General features: G+C 44.9%; 1 protein-coding gene across 1 annotated transcript in view; it reads right to left on the reverse strand.

Moving 5' to 3' along the window:
* Window positions 1-5,804: 5,804 nt before the first annotated feature.
* LOC121569123 overlaps window positions 5,805-26,094 on the reverse strand; it is a 73,344-nt gene continuing 53,054 nt past the window's right edge. Inside the window, exons 4-9 of the mRNA XM_041879778.1 lie at window positions 25,149-25,276; window positions 17,799-17,888; window positions 13,784-13,919; window positions 13,174-13,307; window positions 10,657-10,862; window positions 5,805-7,439 (exon numbers count right to left, since the gene is read on the reverse strand). Coding sequence (XP_041735712.1) covers window positions 6,341-7,439; window positions 10,657-10,862; window positions 13,174-13,307; window positions 13,784-13,919; window positions 17,799-17,888; window positions 25,149-25,276 — 1,793 coding nt within the window. The 3' untranslated portion in view covers window positions 5,805-6,340. The remainder of the gene's footprint in view (window positions 7,440-10,656; window positions 10,863-13,173; window positions 13,308-13,783; window positions 13,920-17,798; window positions 17,889-25,148; window positions 25,277-26,094) is intronic.

Here is a 26,094-nt window from a genome sequence, read left to right on the forward strand (position 1 = left end):
TCACACTTAGATTGCACACAGGTGGACTTTATTTAACTAATTATGTGACTTCTGAAGGTAATTGGTTGCACCAGATCTTATTTAGGGGCTTCATAGCAAAGGGGGTGAATACATACGCACGCACCACTTTTCCGTTATTTATTTTTCATAATCTTTTGAAACAAGTTAATTTTTTCATTTCACTTCACCAATTTGGACTATTTTGTGTATGTCCATTACATGAAATCCAAATAAAAATCAATTTAAATTACAGGTTGTAATGCAACAAAATAGGCGAAACGCCAAGTGTGATGAATACTTTTTCAAGGCACTGTATATTTGAAGATGATCCCTGGGCTTTGATGGACAGTAAAAGGGTTGCAGAGGAGGTGGAGCTGATCTAGCATGGAGCACAAAGACCACTATCTCACAGTCAATCCCCAGCCACCATACATGATCACATACAGCAAGTTCTACCATCCAAAGGTGCCTCTTGTTTGCCATAAATAGCATATGTCCTTATAGGGATGTTGGGATTACTGCAGTTTCCCAAACCAATGCATGAGTCACCCCTGAATGAAAGTTCATTCTTCACATGCGAGTCCAGTTCAGGTGGGCTGGCCAGACATGGTTGGTAGCCAAATAGGTACATATGAGGACAATGCACGCCAGCAATTTCCAGACGGCATTTTGGCTGATGAATGGCATCCTGACATGTGGCAATCTAGTTCCATGGTGTCTCTGTCTCTAGTAACTGCTTGAGGGGAGTATTGATGGTGAAGTGGGCCTATCGAGGACAGTTCTGGGAGATTCAGGATGGCATTGACATTGGAGAGGTGCAATTCCTATGACATGTGAAAGCCCATTAAGTTGATGGAATTTCTTGTCAATGAGTGTCAGGTTGTGTTGGTTCATTGTAGGGAACACCTGCTTTATGCACTTCTCATGTATGGTTACATCCTCCCCATACCATAACTGTCACCAAGTCAACATATACAGCGACTCCAGGGCAGACAGCCAGGATGGTAGACATGATTGTCTGGAAGAAGCAATGTGCCAGCTCAACCTCAATAAGAGTGCACCGGAACATCTCAATAAGAGTGCACCGGAACATCCCAATGTGCATCACAAATGCAGTGAGCCAGCAGAAGGTCATGTTGGGATTCAGGCAGACGTAATAGACTAGCAATGAATCAAAGCTCACTTCTAAATGATAAGGTGACTTAAGAGCCCTATCCTAGAGGGGAAAATTATACCACAGTGGGGGCAAATTGTAAAGCTAGGGAGAGGGTGTCAAAGTCCAGGGTTGGATTCTCTTTCCTTTCGTCAGAGTCTCCCAGTTGCCTCAGTGATCCTCAAAGAGGTTTGTGACTTGGAATACTTGGTGTTGCTATGCCAAGCAGTCTGCTGCCTTTTTATATATCCAGACAAAAGTGTTTGAGTGTATATGGTGGGCATATTGGATTCCTAATATAGATGAAGTACACAAAAATAGTATTGAGTACAGGTCATAAGTACAGTACACAAATCTGAAACATTTCTCATTTTAAATGTATTGGTAATGTGGCAGCCATATTGGATTTTGCACTCCATATTGGATTTGTAGTCAAATCTATGGGGGCCGCCTAATGTTATTGCAAGAGTAGGGACTAAACATATAGAACCCACAGAGGAACCTTTGACTGGAAAATAATTACGTTTTCAGTGTCTGAGCCCACTTGCCTTAGACACAACATACAAAGAAAATGTAACTGTATACATTTTTGTTAGGCAGGACCATACAAATTTGACTTGGAAAGTTGTATATTGAATAGCAACCAAAAAGTTAAGTTTACAGTCATCATAAATATTCATATTTGATATTTCCAACTATTGTATCTGTGTGTTTACAGGTCTATATTTCCAAGATGCATTGAGATATCCTAATGTTGTTTGTTTGTGTATATAGGGCAGACAACTGACTACTTGTATTCCAAATTTGAGCAATATCAGAGCTTGCAATGTTTGGTTACATGAGCTTAGCTTAGCTAAAATAACACTTATGTGACTGCTGGTGACAGACCTGCCGAGCGCTTATCCTTCTATCGCTCTTTGACTTTTGACATGGAATGTTATGGCCCTTTTAGGACACACAGGTTGTTATGGAGAATTAGGGCGCAGATATAGCAAGATGGAAGGAAGAAGGTAATCCTCTTCTGAGGATTGGTTTTCCTCCTAAACCAATGAGGAGGACAGCCCTCCAGCTGGCTGGTCGGCTTAGGGTCAATCATAGAGTCACATGACCATTTTGTAAAGTACCCAGTCTACTGTATGTCTGGTGCTGTCATATCCAGCTTTTCATTGGATCGTCAATTCAGTCTTTGTCCTGTATTTCACAGAGTGACAAGTAAACAAGTAAAATATGAGTTGTATTGCACAGTTACAAAGTAGGTAAATGAGTTGTGTACAGGCGATGAGACCAATGGTCATCACTCATCACTATCCTATCCAAGCTCATTAGCTCTACCACATAGCACTGAGTCAGCGCTATATATCTGGTTTGTTTTTAGCATTGACCGGTGCTGAGCTCTGACCCATCCTGAGCTACTCGTGAAGCGTATATTATTGGGGGGCCTTATGATCTTTTCACTAGTGAGATTGCACAGCAAATAGTCAGTGAGAATGATTAAGCTAATAGCTGTTAATTGACAACACTGATTAGGATACTGTAAATCAAGAGTGACAGATTGCTAGCCTGTTTTGGACACTCACAGGGAGTCATCCCTTCTATCCATTATGATATTGTTACTTCTATCTGCTCAAAGGTGTGGTGTTGAAATATACAGTATATGTCTGAGTTTTGTAAGGTTTTTGGTCTTCTGAATCATAAGGTTAGTCAAAGTTCTTGCCTCTTTCCAAGCAGTGAGAACCCTCCTCCACTTGCATGGCTCCCTCTCATACAATTTACTACAATGTGTCATGACATTAACTGTTTTGACTTAATATAGGAAGGTACAGTATTTCCCCTGTTTCCAGCTCTTCCCAGACTGTGGTAAGTGGTCCGTGTTCCATTCCCCTAGTCGTGCGAAGGAACTGTCACGTAGCATTTACACTGCATTCATCATAAAGTGGGCAGTGCTCCTGCATATCTTTTTTTCCTCTCATCCATTTCTAATGGAGAAAGACAATAAGACTGCAGGTTGAAATATGGCACTAAAGAGCTAGCTATTAATGTCAATAAACAATAGCATGATAATAAACTGTTGGCAAAAGGTTGTAATGTCCTTTTTGAGTTAAAAGACACCCATGTAATCTAAAGAGAGCCTTTGCAGACCTTGTTACCATGATTTTTTAAATGTATTTTTTATTATTCATTGTGCACAATATATTGCCGTAATACCCAATATGTTTTGGTCTGACAGCAGGAAAAGAGAAACTGGTACTCTGTCTTCCTTAAAGATGCAGTCCGGAATCTCAAGCACAACAAACGAATTGGATTTGTGACATATCATATGAATTGCAAAAATATATATTTTTTTGGTTCTGTTTTGCAGGACATAACATATCATACAAAATGGATGATGTAGTACACAATTGGATGAACTAGTACACAAAAAACGGGGACCCATTTTGGCTCCTGAGTACCACTTTCAAAACTACTGAAATTATACAAAAGTTCTGGAGTATCACTTTAAGAATTATATTTTATTAGGTCATTCTTGTTTTTGAAAAACACTGAAAAATAACAAGTTGCCGCAAATACATACTTGCTGCCTTGCAGCTACAATGCTAGCCAGAGATCTTAATTGTGTATTTACTTGTTAATGTTTTATAAAAAAAAATTATTTTATTTTCCTTCGTGAAACAGCGCAAAGCCCCCAGATGTCTGGATTTAAATATACAATTCTGGCTAGAAAATAAATATGAATCATTGGACATTTACTGAATTTAACACAAAAATAAAAGTCATTTTAAATCTCAAAGGTGAAGCCATTTACAATGTGCATGTCAACTCGACATCATGTCTAGGTAGGTATTGAATGGATGATGAGTCAGTCCCAGTAGTGCAACAAAATCTTAACAGTAGCTTCATGTGTGAAATATTGAAAGAAAACATCAAAGACTATTTTGTACTGTGGAGACTGAAGGTGACGTGTTTGTTTTGTTTTGTGTAGAGCAGAGCAACATGATTTTGTTCATAATTCATAAGAGCATGCATAGAAAGCAACTTAAACAGTTTTGAACACAGTTCCTTCTGGGATTACTTTACATGAGTGTGACCGTGTTTTAACCTCTATTTAGTAGTTTGAATGATATGACAATGAACTGTCAACTTACACAACATTCAGTAACTTGTGTGTCTTGCCAGGGTGGGACTGGAGGAGAATGTCATGTATTTTGTAGTAAGAACAATGAAACAGGCAATAGTGACCTTAGAGATCAATACAGTATCTTTCTCTACAATAGTGACTAGAGCTGATTGAGTTGTGCGCATAGATTTATAAGAATAGGATTAAATCAAAGATTTTAAAATCATGCAAAAAAATCATTTCTCACAAAACTGGACACACTGGACACACACACACATACACTACATGACCAAAAGTATGTGGACACCTGCTCATCGAACATCTCATTCCAAAATCATGGACATTAATATGGAGTTGATGTTGCTGTGGGGACTTGATTCTATTCAGCCACAAGAGCATTAGTGAGGTCGGGCACTGATGTTGGGCGATTAGGCCTGGCTCGTAGTCTGCGTTCCAATTCATCCCAAAGGTGTTCGATGGGATTGAGGTCAGGGCTCTGTGCAGGCAAGTCAAGTTATTCCACACCGATCCCGACAAACCATTTCTGTATGGACCTCGCTTTGTGCATGGGGGCATTGTCATGCTGAAACAGGAAAGGGCCTTCCCCAAACTGTTGCCACAAAGTTGGAAGCACAGACTTGTTTAGAATGTCATTGTATAGGGCCTCCCGAGTGGCGAAGCAGTCTAAGGCGAATGTTTTGAAGGACGCATGACTCGACTTTCGCCTCCCGAGCCTGTTGGGGAGTTGCAGCGATGAGACAAGAAAGAAAATGGGGAGAAAAAGGGGGTAAAATACACAAAAAAAAGAATGTAATTGTATGCTGTAGCGTTAAGATTTCCCTTCACTGGAACTAAGGGGACTAGCCCTAGCCCGAACCATGAAAAACAGCACCAGACCATTATTCCTCCACCAAACTTTACAGTTGGCACTATGCATTGGGGCAGGTAGCGTTCTCCTGGCATCCGCCAAACCCAGATTAGTCCGTTAGACTGCCAGATGGTGAAGCGTGATTCATCACTCCAGAGAACGCGTTTCCTATGCTCCAGAGTCCAATGGCGGCGAGCTTTACGCCGACGCTTGGCATTGCGCATGGTGATCTTAGGCTTGTGTGCAGCTGCTCGGCCATGGAAACCCATTTCATGAAGCCGACAAACAGTTCTTGTGCTGACGTTGCTTCCAGAGGCAGTTTGGAACTCGGTAGTGAGTGTTGCAACCAAGGACAGATGATTTTTAGGCAATACTCACTTCAGCACTCTGTGGTCCTGTTCTGTGAGCTTGTGTGGCCTACCGTTTTGCGGCTGAGCCGTTGTGGCTCCTAGACGTTTCCACTTCACAATAACAGCACTTACAGTTGACCAGGGCAGCTCTAGCAGGGCAGACATTTGACGAACTGACTTGTTGGAAAGGTGGCATCCCATGACGGTGCCACATTGAAAGTCACTGAGCTCTTCAGTATGGCCATTCTACTGCCAATGTTTGTCTATGGAGATTGCATGGCTGTGTGCTCGATTTTATACACCTGTCAGCAACGGGTGTGGCTGAACTAGCCGAATCCACTAATTTGAAGGGATGTCCGTATACTTTTGTATATATAGTGTATTCAGACTAATGCGTACCATGTTCAAATGATCCTTCAATTGATTTACAAAACCTGACTAAAAAGAGCATGCATGACCCTCTTTGGGTAAACCTTCTAGACAGAAAATAATTTCTGGTCAAATATTTACATAATAGCAAATTCACTCCAGATACACTCACTGTAACACAATCCTGTATCACCCATTACGAATGTGTACATTTTATACAGTTTACCATCACAATTTTAAACAGCCTACCAGAGAAGTCAAGTGTAGACAACACAAAACACAAACAGAAATGTGACTAGAAATATTTGCATCACTAAATCAAAAGTGCTTAGGATAATAACTACAATTTCTTCCATTCATCAAAACAAAATCCATTCCTTTCTTTGATTGTCTCAACACTTAGTCTTTAAACCTGAGCCATATCCTGAATGTCTTCTGCCAATGTGTTATGCTGGTGAATGAGGAAGTATGGGATGGATGTACGTCTATTGCATATAAACATAGGGGTTGGCTTTGTGCTGCCCAGCGTTCATCACACAGTGGGGCATAACGTTCCTCTGAGAGTGCCCCATGGCATGACTCATGTCGTTGCTGCTGCCGTCCGACCACGGGGGTGAGTCCATGGGCTCCCGCTTTATGGCGTGGAGCAGTCCATGACCTTTGAACTCGTAGCTCAGCTTGTAGTCCTGCTGCATGTATCCCTTGTTGTGATCCACGGGGCCGCTTGCATACACGTCCATGCAGTTGATGCTCTGGCTGCTACATAGGGGGTCTGAGTGGGAGAGCCTCTGGGGACTGAACTGGGACTGGTCCTTGTTGATCACACTCTTCAAGGGCCTGCCGCCCCCTACATTATTATAGTTCTGGAAGTGGCCGTTGTTGTAGGGCGGACTGATGGGGCTGATACCTGCCTTGCCCCGCTGGCACGGCGAGTACTGCTCGTAGTAGTCCGCCTCCGACTTCATCTGAAGTCCATTGTTGTCGCCGTAGCCGTTGCCGTAGCGACGATCTACGGGCTCCCGGCACGTCCACGGACGGCCGTAGGCGTCGCAGCCGTTCTCCGAGTCAGAGTCCTGCTCCACCTTGATGGGCATCTCGGGCAGCAGGCGGCCATCGTAGCACTCGCCGTAGCCGTTCTCACTCTTCACCGCCTCTCCCAAGCAGTAGGGGTCCGAGCCGTCTGGGCTCTGGAGGCTCCCGTACATCTTGGGCACGTAAACCTCACCACCTCGCCCTCCTCCATGACACATGCTGGGGGACATGCGGTAGGGCTTGCCATAGTGGCCCGCCTTCCCGAGTCGATTCGAGAGGATGTAGCCGCCACTCTGCCCAGCCCGGACGGTCCCTGAGGCAGGCCGCATGGGCCACGGGGAGTCCGGGCCTGGACCTTTGTGGTGGGGGACGCCCTCCATAGAGGTCTTGCAGTAGTTGAGGGGCTCGTCCTGGCCGTAGTAGCCCCCCTCCGACTTGTACTTGAGGCGCTGCTGGGACCCCCCAGGGTTGGTGCAGTTGAGGAGCAGCGGGTCCCCGCCATCCACCATCGCCACACTGCCAGCGTGCCTCCTGAAGTGCTGCTCTCTCTCACTGCAACATGGAGGAAGAGGGAAGAGAGGTAGGAAGATTATGGTGATTTATTAGATCTGAAAACAAACCATTTTGGCAGCCCCAACTGTTTTGTGTCAGTATTGTAATGACATCTGATTACTTCAACAGATTATCCCTCCCGTTCATTACAGTATAAATTATTCTATTTATTTTTATGCAACATTTATTTCGACAGGGAGTCATGCATACCTATCAACACACATCAATATACACTATACACATCACTATACACATTAATATACACATCAATATGAGAGAGATGATCATATAGGGAACAAGACTCTTTTTTGCTATGTCAACAAGAGAGGAATACAATTCTCCTGCTTTATCCTGTCTCATCAGAACAGTGTATGTGGATTATAATAATCATATATTTCTCATGTCCTTTCAGCTATCCATTTTGTCCGTTCAAATAATCAAGTCAACAACAACATTGACATCGAATTCTCAGAATGACAAAAACGAAGCCGTATTTATTTCTGAGAATGATTTAATCTTTCCCAGGATCTAAACACAGCCAGGCAGATTATATAACTTCCTGCCAAAGCTGGGGATCAGTTAGCCTAGAGAACTGTGTTATCTTCCTTCCCTTCCCTACAAATTGTATTTCAATGCCCTCAGTGATAAACAGATACATGTTTAGTTCTTAAGACCCCAACTGTGTTTCAATGACACATTCTGGGCTTAAGTCTGTGCACCGTGTCGAGGGTAGGCCTACAGAGACCAAAACCTATTGAATGTCTCTTTAGTGAACTCTGCTGGTAAGAGCATGACCCGTTCTGTCATTTATCAACATCACAAACAATATCACTCCTTCTCTGTCTCTCTCCCTCTACTCATCATTCAATTCTGTCATTTAGCTGGTTTTGGCAGAGGGTAAAAGAACCATGGACTGTGGAGACACTGAGGTCGTGGAGGAGACACTGAGGTTGTGGAGGAGACACTGATGTCATGGAGGAGACACTGAGGTCACTTCATAACAGCTTTAACTGGAATTAGTGGGAAGCTCTTTTGACGTATGATCGTCGATTCACCTCAGAAGCAAGGTATGCTTCAGGTTTATAAAGTGTGTAGACCTATGTCTTACATCGGGAGTCTGTCAAATCCCTAATGCTTATGTAATGTGTATTGGACTTATACTCTGAACAAGTGTTGTCATGAAACATCATGATCCTATGGTAGAACAATAGTAATGGATTAAATATACATGGAATAATATCAAAGTCTGGTGCAACGTATTTTCTTTTGGATATCTGTACTGCCTCATGAAAGAACAGTCCGTTAAACAGTCACCTGGAGCTAACCTTGCAGATAGCATTACTGGGTGATCTGAAAAGTCATAGTCAATCGATCAATAATATAATAATACTTTTAGCAAAAATGTATTCTGTAGAAACAATGAGAATAGAAAGGTTCAGAATTTTTGTAAAACATCACAGTACAGTTTAAATATATATGGCAAATAGAAATCCTATATGGATGGTGTTAAGAGGTAGGGCGGCAGGTAGCTTAGTGGGTAAGAGCGTTGGGCCAGTAACCGAAAGGTCGCTGGTTCTAATCCCCGACTAGGTGAAAAATCTGTCGATGTGCCCTTGAGCAAGGCACTTAACCCTAATTGCTCTTGTAAGTCGCTCTGGATAAGGCGTCTGCTAAATGACCAATTATTATTATTATAAGAGATAGATGGGAGGTGTTGAATGGAGCTGAAGGATGGGACTAATAACAACTAACAACAAAATAATAACAAGATAACTAATAATGTAAGCATACTGTGTCCATAATAAGTATATAGGTTGTATGTTGGGAGCTTTTGGGAAAGAGCACAGTTAGAAAGATATGGCATATAGAAGCAAACCGGATGGACATCATAAAAATGATCGGAGAGGTTGAGAGTAGAAGAAGTTCAGGAGAAAAAAACTAACAAAATATAATTATTGTAAAATTGACTGTGTCCATAAAATGTAGATAGTAAGTATAAGCTGGAAGTAGAGGCCTAAGCATTGTTGTTCACTAGTTTACCCCAAGTAGGGAAAGGGTGGCGGGGTTGGAAAGTAATAAAGGGGAATATATATATAAAAAACATGGGGGATTGGAAGTGATGCAGACAATTACATTGATAGAAGTTACAATCTATCTGCAATATTAAGCTGATCTACCCCCCAAAATTTTTTTTACAGTCACCTCAATGTAGCTTTGTATGACTTTTACAATGTTTGAATCATATGTTGTGCAGGTGCAAGTCTATGATCCATGTACGTATAACCTCAAGATATCTGTGATTGTTTTAGGGCTTCATCACTATCACCCTAAAGTTACAAAGGGTTGATTTATTATAGAAAAGTAAGCCATTTTGTGCTTCTCCTTCATATCAACTGTGGAACCACCTGAGTTGGAGTGTGAAAAGAGAATACTATTTTGGAGATATTACACATTACTCATAGCGAACACAAGAGGGAGTTGTAGGGCCCTAGTTGACTACTACTGAGTGTGCCCTCCAACTCAACTTTTACCCTCAAAGCCTGCTTTACTCCCTAATGATCCATGAAGCACAGGCCCGAGTCCAAAAACAGAAAATCCATTTGTTGTCCTAATTGAGTATTGTGAGCCGTCCAAAGCTCCTTTTAGTGTGTGTGCGTGCGTGTTTGTGTGGTGTCTGTGTTTGAGCTGGTGGAAAGAGAAAGAAGCCAGCTTCTGTGTGAAGCTATTGTTCTTGATGTAACAGGTTGTTTCTGATTGGTCTAGGCGAGCAGGGGGTGAACACAATACCTGGCGGCATTTGCCCTTGGTGACCCAGATCTGTCCAGTTAATGCGCCGGGCCTAGCTTAGCCTGGCCCCTTGGCTGACCTTGCCCCTTTCTCACTCCAAACACTTGGACTGTGCCAACTCTGTCCCAAATCTAACTATTAGGACCACACTGAAGTTGCTGTTCAAATAAATAAAAGAATGGTCTGAGAATGGTTGGTCTGCAGATAAGGCAAAACTAGATTGACTGAGCCATGCTCCAAGGATTTCCATCCGCCTCAAAGTTAGTAGTAAACTTATAAGGCATGACATAGCCCCCATCTTCAATAAAAAATGGGAGTTTTAAATAATATCACTCTCAATTGAAGCCTATAAAGTGAGTACATTTAGAAGTATAGTCAGTGTAAGCCTATATGATGACGTCAGAGTCTAGCTGGGTCCTTCCATCCTTACCCATGATCTAGTGCAGTGATGATGCCCCCTCCGCTCTTCTGCTTGCCCCTCATCATCATGCCCTTCATCTTCATCTCTGTGATGGAGGGCAGCAGAAGAGGCACGGCCACACAGAACAGGGCCAGCTGGGGGGGTAGCAGGGCCCCCGAACCCGACTTCTTCTTCTGGCCCTGGAGGAACTTGAGCCGCCCCTGGAACTGCATGGTCTAACAGAGGGACACAAGGTTAGAGGTTACAACTTGGAGGTGGAGTGTTTAGCACCCAAAATAGGTACAGTGAGGGGAAAAAGTATTTGATCCCCTGCTGATTTTGTACGTTTGCCAGCTGACAAAGAAATGATCAGTCTATAATTTTAATGGTAGGTTTATTTGAACAGTGAGAGACAGAATAACAAAAACAAAATCCAGAAAAACGCATGTAATGAGGGAAATAAGTATTTGACCCCCTCTCAATCAGAAATATTTCTGGCTCCCAGGTGTCTTTTATACAGGTAACGAGCTGAGATTAGGAGCACACTCTTAGAAGCAATCAATCAATCAGATTCCAAACTCTCCACCATGGCCAAGACCAAAGAGCTCTCCAAGGATGTCAGGGACAATATTGTAGACCTACACAAGGCTGGAATTGGGCTACAAGACCATCGCCAAGCAGCTTGGTGAGAAGGTGACAACAGTTGGTGTGATTATTCGCAAATGGAAGAAACACAAAAGAACTGTCAATCTCCCTCGGCCTGGGGCTCCATGCAAGATCTCACCTCATGGAGTTGCATTGCTCATGAGAACAGTGAGGAATCAGCCCAGAACTACACGGGAGGATCTTGTCAATGAGCTCAAGGCAGCTGGGACCATAGTCACCAAGAAAACAATTGGTAACACACTACGCCGTGAAGGACTGAAATCCTGCAGCGCCCGCAAGGTCCCCCTGCTCAAGAAAGCACATATACAGGCCAGTCTGAAGTTTGCCAATGAACATCTGAATGATTCAGAGGAGAACTGGGTGAAAGTGTTGTCGTCAGATGAGACCAAAATGGAGCTCTTTGGCATCAACTCAACTCGCCGTGTTTGGAGGAGGAGGAATGCTGCCTATGACCCCAAGAACACCATCCCCACCGTCAACCATGGAGGTGGAAACATTATGCTTTGGGGGTGTTTTTCTGCTAAGGGGACAGGACAACTTCACCGCATCAAAGGGACGATGGACGGGGCCATCTACCGTCAAATCTTGGGTGAGAACCTCCTTCCCTCAGCCAGGGCATTGTAAATGGATCGTGGATGGGTATTCCAGCATGACAATGACCCAAAACACACGGCCAAGGCAACAAAGGAGTGGCTCAAGAAGAAGCACATTAAGGTCCTGGAGTGGCCTAGCCAATCTGTGGACACACCCGTCGCTATGGGCGGGCCATAGGGGGCCGGGCCCGCCCCAAAAAATGCTTGTGCCCCCCCCACTTGAGGGAATGTATTATTAAATATACGTACTGTAGGCTAATAATAATTGTGCCCTGCCCTCCCATGCATTTCATATGCCCCCCTTAAGACTGAGGTCTGCCGACGGGTCTGTCTGTGGAGGGAGCTGAAGGTTCGAGTTGCCAAACGTCAGCCTCGAAACCTTAATGACTTGGAGAAGATCTGCAAAGAGGAGTGGGACAAAATCCCTCCTGAGATGTGTGCAAACCTGGTGGCCAACTACAAGAAATGTCTGACCTCTGTGATTGCCAACAAGGGTTTTGCCACCAAGTACTAAGTCATGTTTTGCAGAGGGGTCAAATACTTATTTCCCTCATTAAAATGCAAATCAATTTATAACATTTTTGACATGCGTTTTTCTGGATTTTTTTGTTGCTATTCTGTCTCTCACTGTTCAAATAAACCTACCATTAAAATTATAGACTGATAATTTCTTTGTCAGTGGGCAAACGTACAAAATCAGCAGGGGATCAAATGCTTTTTTCCCTCACTGTATAAAGAACATGTTCATGTCGAGAACTTTTGCCAGATGCTGTTTAGAACACTATAATTTGAAGCACTATTATGCTATTAATGAATTCTGGCTTACAACTTGTCTGATCTCAGCACTTTTGGTAATGCAAAAAATAGTTTATTCAGTCACAACAGCCTAGAGAAATAACTGAACGACCAAAGCTGTCTTTGCCAGCCATCGAAATGGACCCGTTGACAGGAGGATCTCTGTTGACCTTCCCTACAGTGTTCAAACCAAGGCCAACTTCAAGCCCCATCCATTTCCATTGACGGATCCAAACCTCCAAACCACTCTGGTCAGAACTATGGAAGGTGGACCAATGGCTGTAAATAGTAAATACATCTGTGTCCAAGCACCAAATCTCCTGGCCTGCTATGCCTGGGATATGGGGACATTCTATTTATACCTACACTCAAGTTACAATTTCAGCAAACATGACACCAAATGGGAGATTTTCCTTTGGTAAGTATATCCCAGTCAGTTCTCATTAGAGGCATCATGGCTGGGTGGGGTCTTTGGATGGGTTAGTCCACTCACCAGAAAGCCAGAGGTGCTGTCCAGCAGGCAGCGTACGCGAGAGATGAAACAGCGGTTGAGGAAGGAGGAGAACTCAGGAGCAACTCCCCCCGCCTCCTGAGAATGGAACAGGCTGCTCACCACAAAGTCCTCTCCTATCAAAATAAATAAACTAATATTCACTATATTGCAGATTTCCAGTATCTTACTGTAGACAAGCCTTAAAATACTTACAGTGTAGGTAAACAATTGTAGAGTCGATTATGTTAGAGATAGGCCTTCATATTTCTCACACACCTCATCCCTGTGGTGGAGAGGTGGCATTGGAAGGAGGTGTTTTTGTGAGAAATACGAAGGCCTATCTCTAACATAATCAAGCATAGTCTGGTGGGGACTTTCCGCTCATACATTGACCATTAATCACAGTCTGGTTAGTGGTTGTGAATAGAGTTAACAGCATTTGATTACAGTGCTCCTTATTCAAAACAAACAGTCTAGTCTTACTGTTTGCTGAATCAGTGCTCCTCATTTCTGCTCGCTCACTCCCGCTGTTTCTAGGCAGAGGGCCTCCCTCCACTAAAACCCCCCTGACCCTCCCTACCTTTACTGTTGCGGGTAATTATATACACACCAGTTTCTGCGGCTGAATGGTGGTCCTGGGACGAGCCGTGCTGGCTGGGGTTCATGGCCCAGTGGAGCTGTTTTCTGAACTCCTGCCGGTCATCCACGTGGATATAATCAAAGACGTTCTGGTGCATCACGTCCGTCTGCATGGAGGGAGAGACCGAGACTATAACACATCAAGACCCCAGAACCATTAACCATTACCCCCACCCATAACCCATAACCCAGAGCCCATTACCAGGCCCCCCTCCGCTTGAAGTATTGATGGGATCCAGGATCTGGTTTATTGTGTTGGCAAACAGTGGCGCTCTCGCCACGTGACCTCTGCTGTGGTTCACTGGGTTGGCCTGACGGCCTCACACGCAGAGGGCTCTGGGGGTGACACCATAGTTCTGTAATGGGTCTGGCTAACGGGCTGCTAATCGGTCTGTCTGTCGCTCAGATTGGGATTGGTGTGATTTTGTATGAGTTTCGAAGCTGGATCGAATCTTGTTTAGGACATTTTGTGGTTGGAATAACTTATAAATAACTTGAAATCTAAATAAATATACAACACTTTGTTTAAAGAATGTGACTGTTTGAATGACTCAGTGAATGACTTTACACAATTTCAGTTAAATCGTGTATTCAGAGCAATATCCACAGCAGCTCTGAAAAAGTGGCATATTTACTGGAAGATTGTCTGAGATCAGCTGGTTGTTGTTGCCAATATATTACACTTTTTTTGTGTGCTGCTGCAATTCCTCAAGGAATGCTTCTACTAAACTACACTACAGGCAGCATTTACAGTGGCTCTCCAATGTCACTGAGCCACGGGGCCAGTGAGGGCAAGTCTTGTTTGTCAAACATTGCGTGACACCAGCTCCTGAAGAGCAGCCCAGCCCAGCCCTGCTGAAAACCCCCCTTACAACCCAACCCAGCCCACATTTGTAATGCCTCTTTCTTTCCAGCAATAGCTGTGCTTTCTGTCAGGGAAATGACAGATCCCCACTGAAATATTCAACCTTCCCCCCATAATTTCCACATTGGAGACACGCAAGGTTTTTTGAACATTTGCCTTGCAAAACAATTCCTCCAACCGAAGCACATGGCAAGCGCCACCACAGTTCCCACCGGCAGACAGATCGGGTGTCTATTGTGTGAGATTCTCTTGTAAAATAAGAATAAGTGATATTTTCTCTGGCCCTCGCGTCTTGATCTTCAAAAGCATAATTACAACGGAACAAATAGGATCAAAGCGACAATGCTGTTTCTGCACCATTTCAGTGCTTTCTTGTGGTGTCGTCCTAAAAACAGCCCTATATATGTCTTCAGTGTTGCCTATTAGTGTGTCTGTCTTCTTTATGGCTTCTTAATTATGGATGTCTGGAATGTTTTGTCAAGGTTTAAGTGGTATTATCAGACTCTTTCTCACAATCACACCCAACTGCATGATGTATACATAATGCCACAACTTGACAGTTATAAGCCGTAAATTAAATAGTAAACTATATTGTGCACACTCTATATACAAAAGTATGTGGACACCCCTTCAAATTAGTGGATTCGGCTATTTCAGCCACACCCGTTGCTGACAGGTGTATAAAATCAAGCACACCGCCATGCAATCTTCATAGACAAACATTGGCAGTAGAATGGCCTTACTGAAGAACTCAGTGACTTTCCACGTGGCACCATCATACGATGCCACCTTTCCAACAAGTCAGTTCGTGAAATTTCTGCCCTGCTACAGCTGCCCCTGTCAACTGTAAGTGCTGTTATTGTGAAGTGGAAATGTCTAGGAGCAGCAACGGCTCAGCCGCGAAATGGTAGGCCACACAAGCTCACAGAACGAGACGTGCTGAAGCGCGTAACGTGTAAAAATCGTCTGTCCTTGGTTGCAACACTCACTACCGAGTTCCAAACTGCCTCTGCGAGCAACGTCAGCACAAGAACTGTTCGTCGGGAGCTTCATGAAATGGGTTTCCATGGCCGAGCAGCCGCACACAATCCTAAAATCACCATGCGCAAGCGTCGGCTGGAGTGGTGTAAAGCTCGCCACCATTGGGCTCTGGAGCAGTGGAAACACGTTCTCTGGAGTGATGAATCACGCTTCACCATCTGGCAGTCCGACGGACGAATCTGGGTTTGGCAGATGCCAGGAGAACACTACCTGCCCGAATGCCTAGTGCCAACTGTAAAGTTTGGTGGAGGAGGAATAATGGTCTGGGGCTGTTTTTCATGGTTTGGGCTAGGCCCCTTAGTTCCAGTGAAGGGAAGTCTTAACGCTACAGCATACAATGACATTCTAAACGATTCTGTGCTTCCAACTTTGTGGTAACAGTTTGGGGAAGGCCTTTTCCTGTTTCAGCATGACAATGCCCCCATGCACAAAGCGAGGTCCATACAGAAATGGTTTGTCGAGATCGGTGTAGAATAACTTGACTGGCCTGCACAGAGCCCTGACCTCAACCCCATCGAACACCTTTGGGATGAATTGGAACGCAGACTGCGAGCCAGGCCTAATCGCCGACCTCACTAATGTGTCCGACCTCACTAATGCTCTTGTGGCTGAATGGAAGCATGTCCCCACAGCAATGTTCCAACATCTAGTGGAAAGCCTTCCCAGAAGAGTTGAGACTGTTATAGCAACAAAGGGGGGGCATTTTGGTCATGTAGTGTATATATAAACTCATATTATGAGTTGAAGTTTGTTTTGTATTAGAAAATTGAACAGACTTACACGCTTAAAAAATGATTAATTGTATGTTTTTTTAAAGGTGAACAACGATTTATACTGAGTGATCTATAGTCACAAGTGTGTGTGAGTGAGTGTGTCAGTGGGGGTTAGGACAACTTATGGGCTACTGTGAAATGTAACAATTCTGTGTCAGACCATGCAACATCCTTCTGTAGGTGATTCTAAATGGCAGGACTAAACACTGTCACAGAAACCTCCTTTTTCACACCCCTTGTGAAATATAATTTGTGAAATATAATTTTAATCTCCCCAATCCTCTACAGAATTGAGGGCCGATGACACAAAGCCACTTGAACTGGACACAGTTGAATTTGGCTGTAAACGCGGCTGTGTCATGAACGAGCACTCACAGCTCCGGAGTGACATACGGCTAAAGTCTCTGGCACGCAGCAAGGCACCACTTTCAGACCACTTCAGTTTTCATTTCATTTTAATGATGCTGTTATTGCACCCAACTCCTTGTAAGGCAAGTGCAGGCACTCTTGCAGAATAATCTCCCGCGCTCAAACGGCTGCCTTGTCTGGGGAGCTGGTGGCGCTGCTAATAGTGTTAAAGCACTTTATTCATGACTGTGAGGGGAAATGATTTAAGTAGGGGAGGACAGGCATGCCCAGTTGATAAAATCAATAATTAACGTCATGGAGGAAGTCGGAGAAGCCGGAGATCGCCTCGTCTTACGCCTGCCTGGCCCGGTCACTACCTCCTGACCCCCTCAGAACCTTTCTCTCTCTCTCTCTGAACAGCTGCTGAGCTGACCTCCCCATCACCTTTTCCCTCTGGTGAAGGGTTCAGGGAGTTCTTTACACCCCACCAAATAATCTGACAGACCCGCATAGAGAGGGATGGAGAGATGGAGCAAAGTGAAGGGGAGAGAGGCTAAGAGAGGTCAGGGGATGGAAAGCCAAGAGACAGTGGCAGGGTAACTAGGCCTAGCCTTTGACTGACACCTCAACATTGTGAACTGGTGTGACTGTATCTTCTTTTGTGTGTCTGCTGCTGTGGCCGGCTCCCATTGGGACAGCAGTTTCTACCAGGCTGACACTGAGTGCAGTGGGCCATGGCCCCTGTCTCAACCCTCTTGGGGCTCTCTCAATGTGCAGAGTACATATACAGTCCCTCTACTCTAGTTAGCCTGGCTGTCGCCCTTAATCGCTGCTTCACGACTGTGGTAAATGTCAGCAGAAATACCTTTAACTGAACGTATGTTATCTGTTACCAGTATGCCCTGGAAGACCATATAAAATACATAAAATTAATAAAATATCTTAATAATGAGACATACCTGATGGAAGCCCAAGTAGTCAACGATGGTGGAGGAGGCATAGAAGACCATTCCATCACTGCTCACCACCAGCGCAAAGCCAGTCAGGGACTAGAGGGGACAAAAGAGAGACACACGTTAGTTTGCATGAATCATGATAGCGGCACTTGGCTTTGGAGCTTGGCTCATCTTGTTTGGGTTATTAGCAATTTAATATCACAGATATGAGGGTGAGTTTTTACATTTCCTGACAGTGTTTGTCTTCCAAAAGCCCTTCCAAGGAACACTCAAAAGATGACAACACCGAGCAAAGCCATCACAGAGGTTTTCAATCGACTGCCCTCATATTGAAAGTATTCATTAAATGGGATTCATACAGCTCATTCACAACAGGCTGTCCACAACTGAGGGGGAAGGAGGAAGTGCAGGAAGGAAGGAGGGAAGGAAGTAAGGGGGAGGGAGGCAGGGAAGGAGGGAGGGCGGGAGGGAGGGAGGGAGGGAGGGAGGGAGGGAGGGAGGGAGGGAGGGAAGGAAGGAAGGAAGGAAGGAAGGAAGGAAGGAAGGAAGGAAGGAAGGAAGGAAGGAAGGAAGGAAGGAAGGAAGGAAGGAAGGGGGAGGGAGGCAGGGAAGGAGGGAGTGCGGGAAGGAAGGAAGGAAGGGTGAGGGAGGGAGGGAGGGAGGGAGGGAGGGAGGGAGGGAGGGAGGGAGGGAGGGAAGGAAGGAAGGAAGGAAGGAAGGAAGGAAGGAAGGAAGGAAGGAAGGAAGGAAGGAAGGAAGGAAGGAAGGAAGGAAGGAAGGAAGGAAGGAAGGAAGGGAGGGGAGGGAGGCAGGGAAGGAGGAAGGGCGGGAAGGGAGGGGGGAGGGAGGCAGGGAAGGAGGGAGGGGAGGGAGGGAGGGAGGGAGGGAGGGAGGGAGGGAGGGAGGGAAGGAGGGAAGGAAGGAAGGAAGGAGGGAGGAAGGAAGGAAGGAAGGAAGGAAGGAAGGAAGGAAGGAAGGAAGGAAGGAAGGAAGGAAGGAAGGAAGGAAGGAAGGAAGGAAGGAAGGAAGGAAGGAAGGAAGGAAGGTAGGGAGGGGGAGGGGGAGGGAGGCAGGGAAGGAGGGAGTGCGGGAAGGAAGGAAGGGTGAGGGAGGGAGGGAGGGAGGGAGGGAGGGAAGGAAGGAAGGAAGGAAGGAAGGAAGGAAGGAAGGAAGGATGGAAGGAAGGTAGGAGGGAAGGAAGGAAGGAGGGAGGGAAGGAGGGAAGGAAGGGAGGGGGAGGGAGGCAGGGAAGGAGGGATGGCGGGAAGGAAGGAAGGAAGGAGGGAAGGAAGGGAGGGGGAGGGAGGCAGGGAAGGAGGGAGGCGGGAAGGAAGGAAGGAAGGAAGGGGAAGGGAGGGAGGGAGGGAGGGAGGGAGTGAGGGAGGGAGGGAGGGAGGGAGGGAAGGAAGGAGGGAAGGAAGGAAGGAAGGAAGGAAGGAAGGAAGGAAGGAAGGAAGGAAGGAAGGAAGGAAGGGAGGGAGGGAGGGAGGGAGGGAGGGAGGGAGGGAGGGAGGGAGGGAGGGAGGGAGGGAGGGGAAGGAAGGAAGGAAGGAAGGAAGGAAGGAAGGAAGGAAGGAAGGGAGGGAGGGAGGGAGGGAGGGAGGGAGGGAGGGAGGGAGGGAGGGAGGGAGGGAGGGAGGGAGGGATGGAAGGATGGAAGGAGGGCGGTGGAAGCAGAGGAGTCGGTTCCCCAAACTGTAATTTATGAACTTCCCAGTGTTTGTACTGGGTCCAAGACCCCGGCGATCGCGTGACTGGCGCTGTGCTCCTGCCAGAACCTGTCACCTCCAGTTTACTGTGAGCAACACCAGGTCAGCCCAGGCTGCTACACTGCTCCAGTCCTGGCTAGCACAGGCTAGCACTGGGACTACTACTGCTGCTGTTTGGCTATGTATTGATCTATGTTCAATGATGCTGTGTGTTTGGGGTGTGTGTACAGTCCATGATGGATAAGGGGTGGTCTGATCTGGTCTGGTGTGGTAGCTGTCTGTGGGCTAAGGTTTATGTTTGCCCTCTGTGGCTGCCCAGCTCTTACAGAGTGTGGCACAACACAACATACACAGCCACTGGCCTTCTGTTTCCTCAACCTCAAACTAACAACACGCCTCAGACTTCAACAGGCTTCTGTTCTTTGTCAACTTCTTTCCCCCCATTATTTTGCTCATGTCCTAATTCCCTAGTACTCCCTCATTTTGAGTGACAGGCATATTTCACAGATTTATTGAAAAACAAATTCCATGGCTGTGTGTCTGGTGGTGTAACCTCAAAATGACCGTCACATTATCTTAGCGAATGTGTTGTGATGCCTTGCATGATGCATGAGGACTACGGATCAATTAGCTCATTTAGAGGGGGAATGTCAGGAAGACGACAAAGAACAATAAAGAGAATGTCTACTAGACAATGCAATAAACAGCAGCAATAATGTAGCTTCTACCATGAACTACTAACTAACACCTTTTGACACCTGTGTCAATATAAACCTTTTCTAATTTGACGGTACAACAATTTGACAGTGTGTTTGATTTTGTGTGTAGATAAATACACTACCGGTCAAACGTTTTAGAACACCTACTCATTCAAGGGTTTTTCTTTATTTTTACTATTTTCTACATTGTAGAATAATAGTGAAGACATCAAAACTATGAAATAACACATATGGAATCATGTAGTAACCAAAAAAGTGTGAAACAAATCAAAATATTTGAGATTCTTCAAATAGCCACCCTTTGCCTTGATGACAGCTTTGCACACTCTTGGCATTATCTCAACCAGCTTCATGAGGTAATCACCTAAAATGCATTTCAATAAACAGGTGTGCCTTCTTAAAAGTTAATTTGTGGACTTTCTTTCCTTCTTAATGCGTTTGAGCCAATCAGTTGTGTTGTGACAAGGTAGGGGGGGTATACAGAAGATAGCCCTATCTGGTAAAAGACCAAGTCCATATTATGGCAAGAACAACTCAAATAAGCAAAGAGAAACGATTGTCCATCATTACTTTAAGACATGAAGGTCAATACGGAAAATGTCAAGAACTTTGAAAGTTTCTTCAAGTGCAGTCGCAAAAACCATCAAGAGCTATGATGAAACTGGCTCTCATGAGGATCGCCACAGGAATGAAAAATCCAGAGTTACCTCTGCTGCAGAAGATGAATTCATTAGAGTTACCAGCCTCAGAAATTGCAGCCCAAATAAATGCTTCATAGAGTTCAAGTAACAGACACATCTCAACATCAACTGTTCAGAGGAGACTGTTTGAATCAGGCCTTCATGGTCAATTGCTTCAAAGAAACCATTACGAAAGGACACCAAGAAGAAGAAGATACATGCTTGGGCCAAGAAACACGAGCAATGGACATTAGACCGGTGGAAATTTGTCCTTTGGTCTCGAGTCCAAATTGGAGATGTTTGGTTCCAACCGGCGTGTCTTTGTGAGACGCGGTGTGGGTGAACGGATGATCTCCGTATGTGTATTTCCCACCGTAAAGCATGGAGGAGGAGATGTTATGGTGTGGGGGGGGGGGCTTTGCTGGTGACACTGTCTGTGATTTATTTACAATTCGAGGCACACTTAACCAGCATGGCTACCACAGCATTCTGCAGCGATACACCATCCCATCTGGTTTGGGCTTAGTGGGACTATCATTTGTTTTTCAACAGGACAATGACCCAACACACCTCCAGGCTGTGTAAGGGCTATTTTACCAAGAAGGAGAGTGATGGAGTGCTGCATCAGATGACCTGGCCTCCACAATATCCCGACCTCATCCAAATTGAGATGGTTTGGGATGAGTCGGTCCGCAGAGTGAAGGAAAAGCAGCCAACAAGTGCTCAGCATATGTGGGAACTCCTTCAAGACCGTTGGAAAAGCATTCCAGGTGAAACTGGTTGAGAGAATGCCAAGAGTGTGCAAAGCTGTCATCAAGGCAAAGGGTGGCTATTTGAAGAATCTCAAACATAAAATATATATTTTTTGGTTACTACATGATTCCATATGTGTTATTTCATAGTTTTGATGTCTTCACTATTATTCTACAATGTAGAAAATAGTAAAAACAAAGAAAAACCCTTGAATGAGTAGGTGTTCTAAAACCTTTGACCGGTAGTGTATGTTGACCACAAAAACCATTGCAATTACTTAAAGGGATACTTCCGGATTTTCGCAATCTACTTCCCCAGAGTCAGATGAACTCGTGGATACCATTTTTATGTCTCAGTGTGCAGTTTAAAGGAAGTTGCTAACCAGCGTTAGTGCAATTGCTAACTAGCGTTATCACAATGACTGGAAGTCTATGGTAACTGCTAATATGCTAGTAGATACCACAGACTTCCAGTTATTGAGCTAATGCTAGTTAGCAGTGGCTCACGAAACTACCTCTAACTTCCTTCATACTGGATGCAGAGACATAAAAATGGTATCTATTAGTTCATCTGACTCTGGGGAATTAGATAAAGGGCTTGATTGCCAAAATCAGGAAGTATCCCTTTAAATATGACCAATAAAGTTTACTCAATTCAATTCACTACTGATCCTCCACACCCCAGGTTGAAAACAATAACAAAACCATGTTCATAGATTACAGGGAGACACTAAGAAAATCCACCCTGGTAATTGTCAACGGATGTATGACATCTCTCTTTATCACTACTGAGTCTCCCCAGATCCTTACAGGGTGAGCTCACTTCACTGGCATGCCATTTAATCCCCTGTTTATTGTGCACGCTCACTGCTAATGTACTAATGTATACAGGTACTGCTCTGAGACGTGTGTGTGTGTGTGTGTGCTTATATGTTTGCGGGCAATGGATCTCTAAGTGTGTGTGCATGAGTGCGCTGATGTGTGTGTGTGTGTGTGTGTGTGTGTGTGTAGAAAGATAGAGTCTCCCCTCCCCCTCTGTGTGTAGCGTTGTGGATGAAGACAGTGTTTGACATGTTTAAACTGCACATGCCTGGAACTGTCAGGGGGGCTGCTGATACACACACACACTCCTGCAACAGTCAGTGGGGTTGCTGACCTAGTAAATGCACTCCCCTTCCCCCAGCGACCAGCCATGGTGCAACCAAGCACTGCTCAGCGAAAACAGCAGGCCAGTGCGTGATAAGCTACTCTTGCATTCTGGCACGAATATCTATTATTGTTCTTTAACGCAGGTGTATGGGGGGGGGGGGTTAATAATGATAGTGGATATAGGAAACAGTGTATGTATTAGTAAATGTTTATTACTACTCACAATGAAGATGTAGATTTAGTATCACTTTCTTTGATGCCTAATGTGGTTTCACCAGTGCTTAATAGGACTTGCTATAAGCATTCATTGCACTATAACAGTCCAATACATAAATGCCGATAATGAATTCATAATACATTACACACCCAGATGGTTCATAGACAGAGCTGTCACTGTGTTCATGATGCTGCAGCACTCCAGCCAACCCCTCAGATATGATATGTTCTCTCTAAGCCAGATGTCACTGTATCACACTATCAATACTATCCCCTTGTTGGAATTCTCTCTCTCTCTCTTCCATTTGTTTTCACAGAGAGAGCGAGAGAGGGAGCATTTTAAAATCACTGCTTCCCAGCATTTATTTTTCTCCCGGTTCATGGAATTCCGACAGCATTAGGTAATGGAAACTTGCACCTGCTCCTGGCCTGGACCAGAAAACATTTCAAATTCAAAGTCCAAATACCCTCAAGACTCCTATAAACGAGGTGGAAGGTTAAAAGCTTTGACTTATAACTCTTAAGAGGCAGTTTGCACGCATTACCAAAAATACGCTCACTACATTTGGACACGGCAGAGGGCTGCGCTGAGGGAGAGAGAGAACGAGAGGGACTGGGATGGAGGGGTGACATGCCTTTGTCTCCACACATTTGATAGGTTTCCTCCTCTCTCACATTGTCACCACGAGATCAAAGCAGCAGTGCCAGGGTCGCAGTGAAAAAGAGCTGTTCCTAGTATTTTGAGTCATCTGCGGCAGCCGGCAGGGAGAGAGAGGGGAAACTCACTGGCAACCTCTCGCTGCCTCAGGAGAGCCCGTTGCCACAGCAACGGCAACCACCGTGAAGCTAGTCATTTCTGGAGTCACGCAAGGAAAGGCGACACATTATTGCCACAGTCAATCGACTCTTTGTTTATAGCCTGTGTTGTGACAGCCTGACACGTTAACCGAAGCCTCACTGGGCTCTTCTCTATGTGTGTGTATGTGTGTGTGTGTGTTTGTGTGTGTGTGTGTTCTGAATGTGTTTCTGTGTGTGTGTGTTTCTGTGTGTGTGCGTGTGCATGGGGGGATAGGCAGGGGTTGGTTAGGTTAGGAATAGTGTTATAGCCCTTTGTTTAATAAAACACTCATTACCACATTGAATGCCTAATTAGATCACAAACAATGATCTGAGCACACTGTGGTTCACATGTGTATTATAGCTCAGGACTAGCTCCAGTTGGGTCTCTCACGAACACACTGTTGTTCACACTCATCAGCCATGCACCTGTTTGGCTGGTATGGAGTCGGTCACTTCATGATGCAGTGGTACAGACACTTTAACAACATCTCTTATTTTGCAAGACTACTCTTCAATCTTGCACCTCCTCTCTTCTCTTATGCGCTCATTTTAGCACCAGTGACTGAGATTTCTCTCTGTGCATTTTCAGCAAGTTAACATTTATTGTCCTGAATCTTGTACTGGAGGCAGAACTGAGCGATTTCCGCTAGATGGGCCAGTCAAAATGGGTTATATTGTAAAAAAATTAATGAAAGCACAAATGTGCTTTTTGGTCTAAATTTAAGATTAGGATTAGGCATTAGGGTCAGCAGTGTGGTTAAGGTTAAGGTTAGGTTTAAAATGTGATTTTATGACTTTGTGGCTGTGCCAGCTAGTGACCATTCTGCAAAGCTGCCTCCAGAAGAAGATTAACGCTGAAAAATTCTAACCTCCGCATTTCCATGACTCCGGGTGTTTAAGTCAGTTTCCCGCCAGCAGACCTGCAGCGGGCCAACTGGTCATGATGAGTCCACTCTGGCATCTACTGGAGCTAAACTGCACTTATCCATTCCCTCTCTGTCCACCATCCCCACGTCCGTCATGCGATATTAGATCGCTCCAGCAGAGGTCAGGGGAAGAGGAAGGGGGGCTGTTGCCCCCTGTGCCCCACCCCTCATCCCAAAAGCCCTCAGGGCCTGCTACGGGATAACCCGAGGAGATGGTCGCTGTTGTGACAGGCACACTCTCTAACAATGACAACACACACACACAGATGCACTAAAGCACACACACTGACACACATATGCAAATGCATGCACATGTACACACACACACACATACACACACACACACACATTTGGCTGCTTACCTCCAGAAGGAGCCCACTCTCTGTGATGCTGTTGCCCATAGCCATAGGCAGGCTGTCTTTTCTGGGCTCGGGGAGGGGGTTGGTGGATGGACTGATATGTTTTCTGCTGGACGGCTTCTCATGATTCACTGGAAAATATGAGATAGGGAAAAGTCATAAATGGAGTCTCCACATAATATAAGAGTTACAAAGTTTCTATTCCCTATGACTTGACTTTACCTTTACTTGTTCTTACTTAGTGGTTGGCAAATTCAAGCGTTTTGCAAGAAAAAAGAAAATCAACTAGCTTTATCATTATGGAATTCCAAATCGACATTGATACATAAAATGATATTGTATGGGAGTGGGGAAAGGTTAGGCATAACCCCTACACAACATATTCCCAGTTAAATACAAGTTATTTAGCAGTGAGGATGGGGTACTTAAGAAGAGCAAACTTTACACGTTTCCACCACATGGCGCACTCTTTATTTTGGAAAAACCTCACAAAATGGCATTTAGAACATCTGATTTTCTGATCTGATTGGCACGAAACAGTGCGCACACACTGGCAATAACATTTCCCTGAGACTATTAAACCAATAGAGCTCTCGTGTTATCCTGCACTGTAAAGACAAAACACACAGGCTATCCTATTTTATTTGGTTTCTTACTCACTATTGAACGTACACATGGTTAATTCAGAAAGTAAACCAAATGCCAATTCCACATTTTCCTCATTGAAAAGCATTGAAGGGAATTGGAATTTCAGTGTACTTCCTGAATTGGCTGGAATTGACCCCAACCCTGCTCCACCCAGATGGGATCAGTGGCCGGCCTGTCAAACCTACACAGTCACGCACACTCACCGGGCCATGGTCCCAATGAAGGAGCAAGCGCCGGGACCTTACAGTGTATTCTACCAACACCTAGGACTCATTTTAACCCGCTCTCATTGCTCCACTCA

This window comes from Coregonus clupeaformis, chromosome 7 (genome assembly GCF_020615455.1).
Source record: "Coregonus clupeaformis isolate EN_2021a chromosome 7, ASM2061545v1, whole genome shotgun sequence".
NCBI lineage: Eukaryota > Metazoa > Chordata > Actinopteri > Salmoniformes > Salmonidae > Coregonus > Coregonus clupeaformis.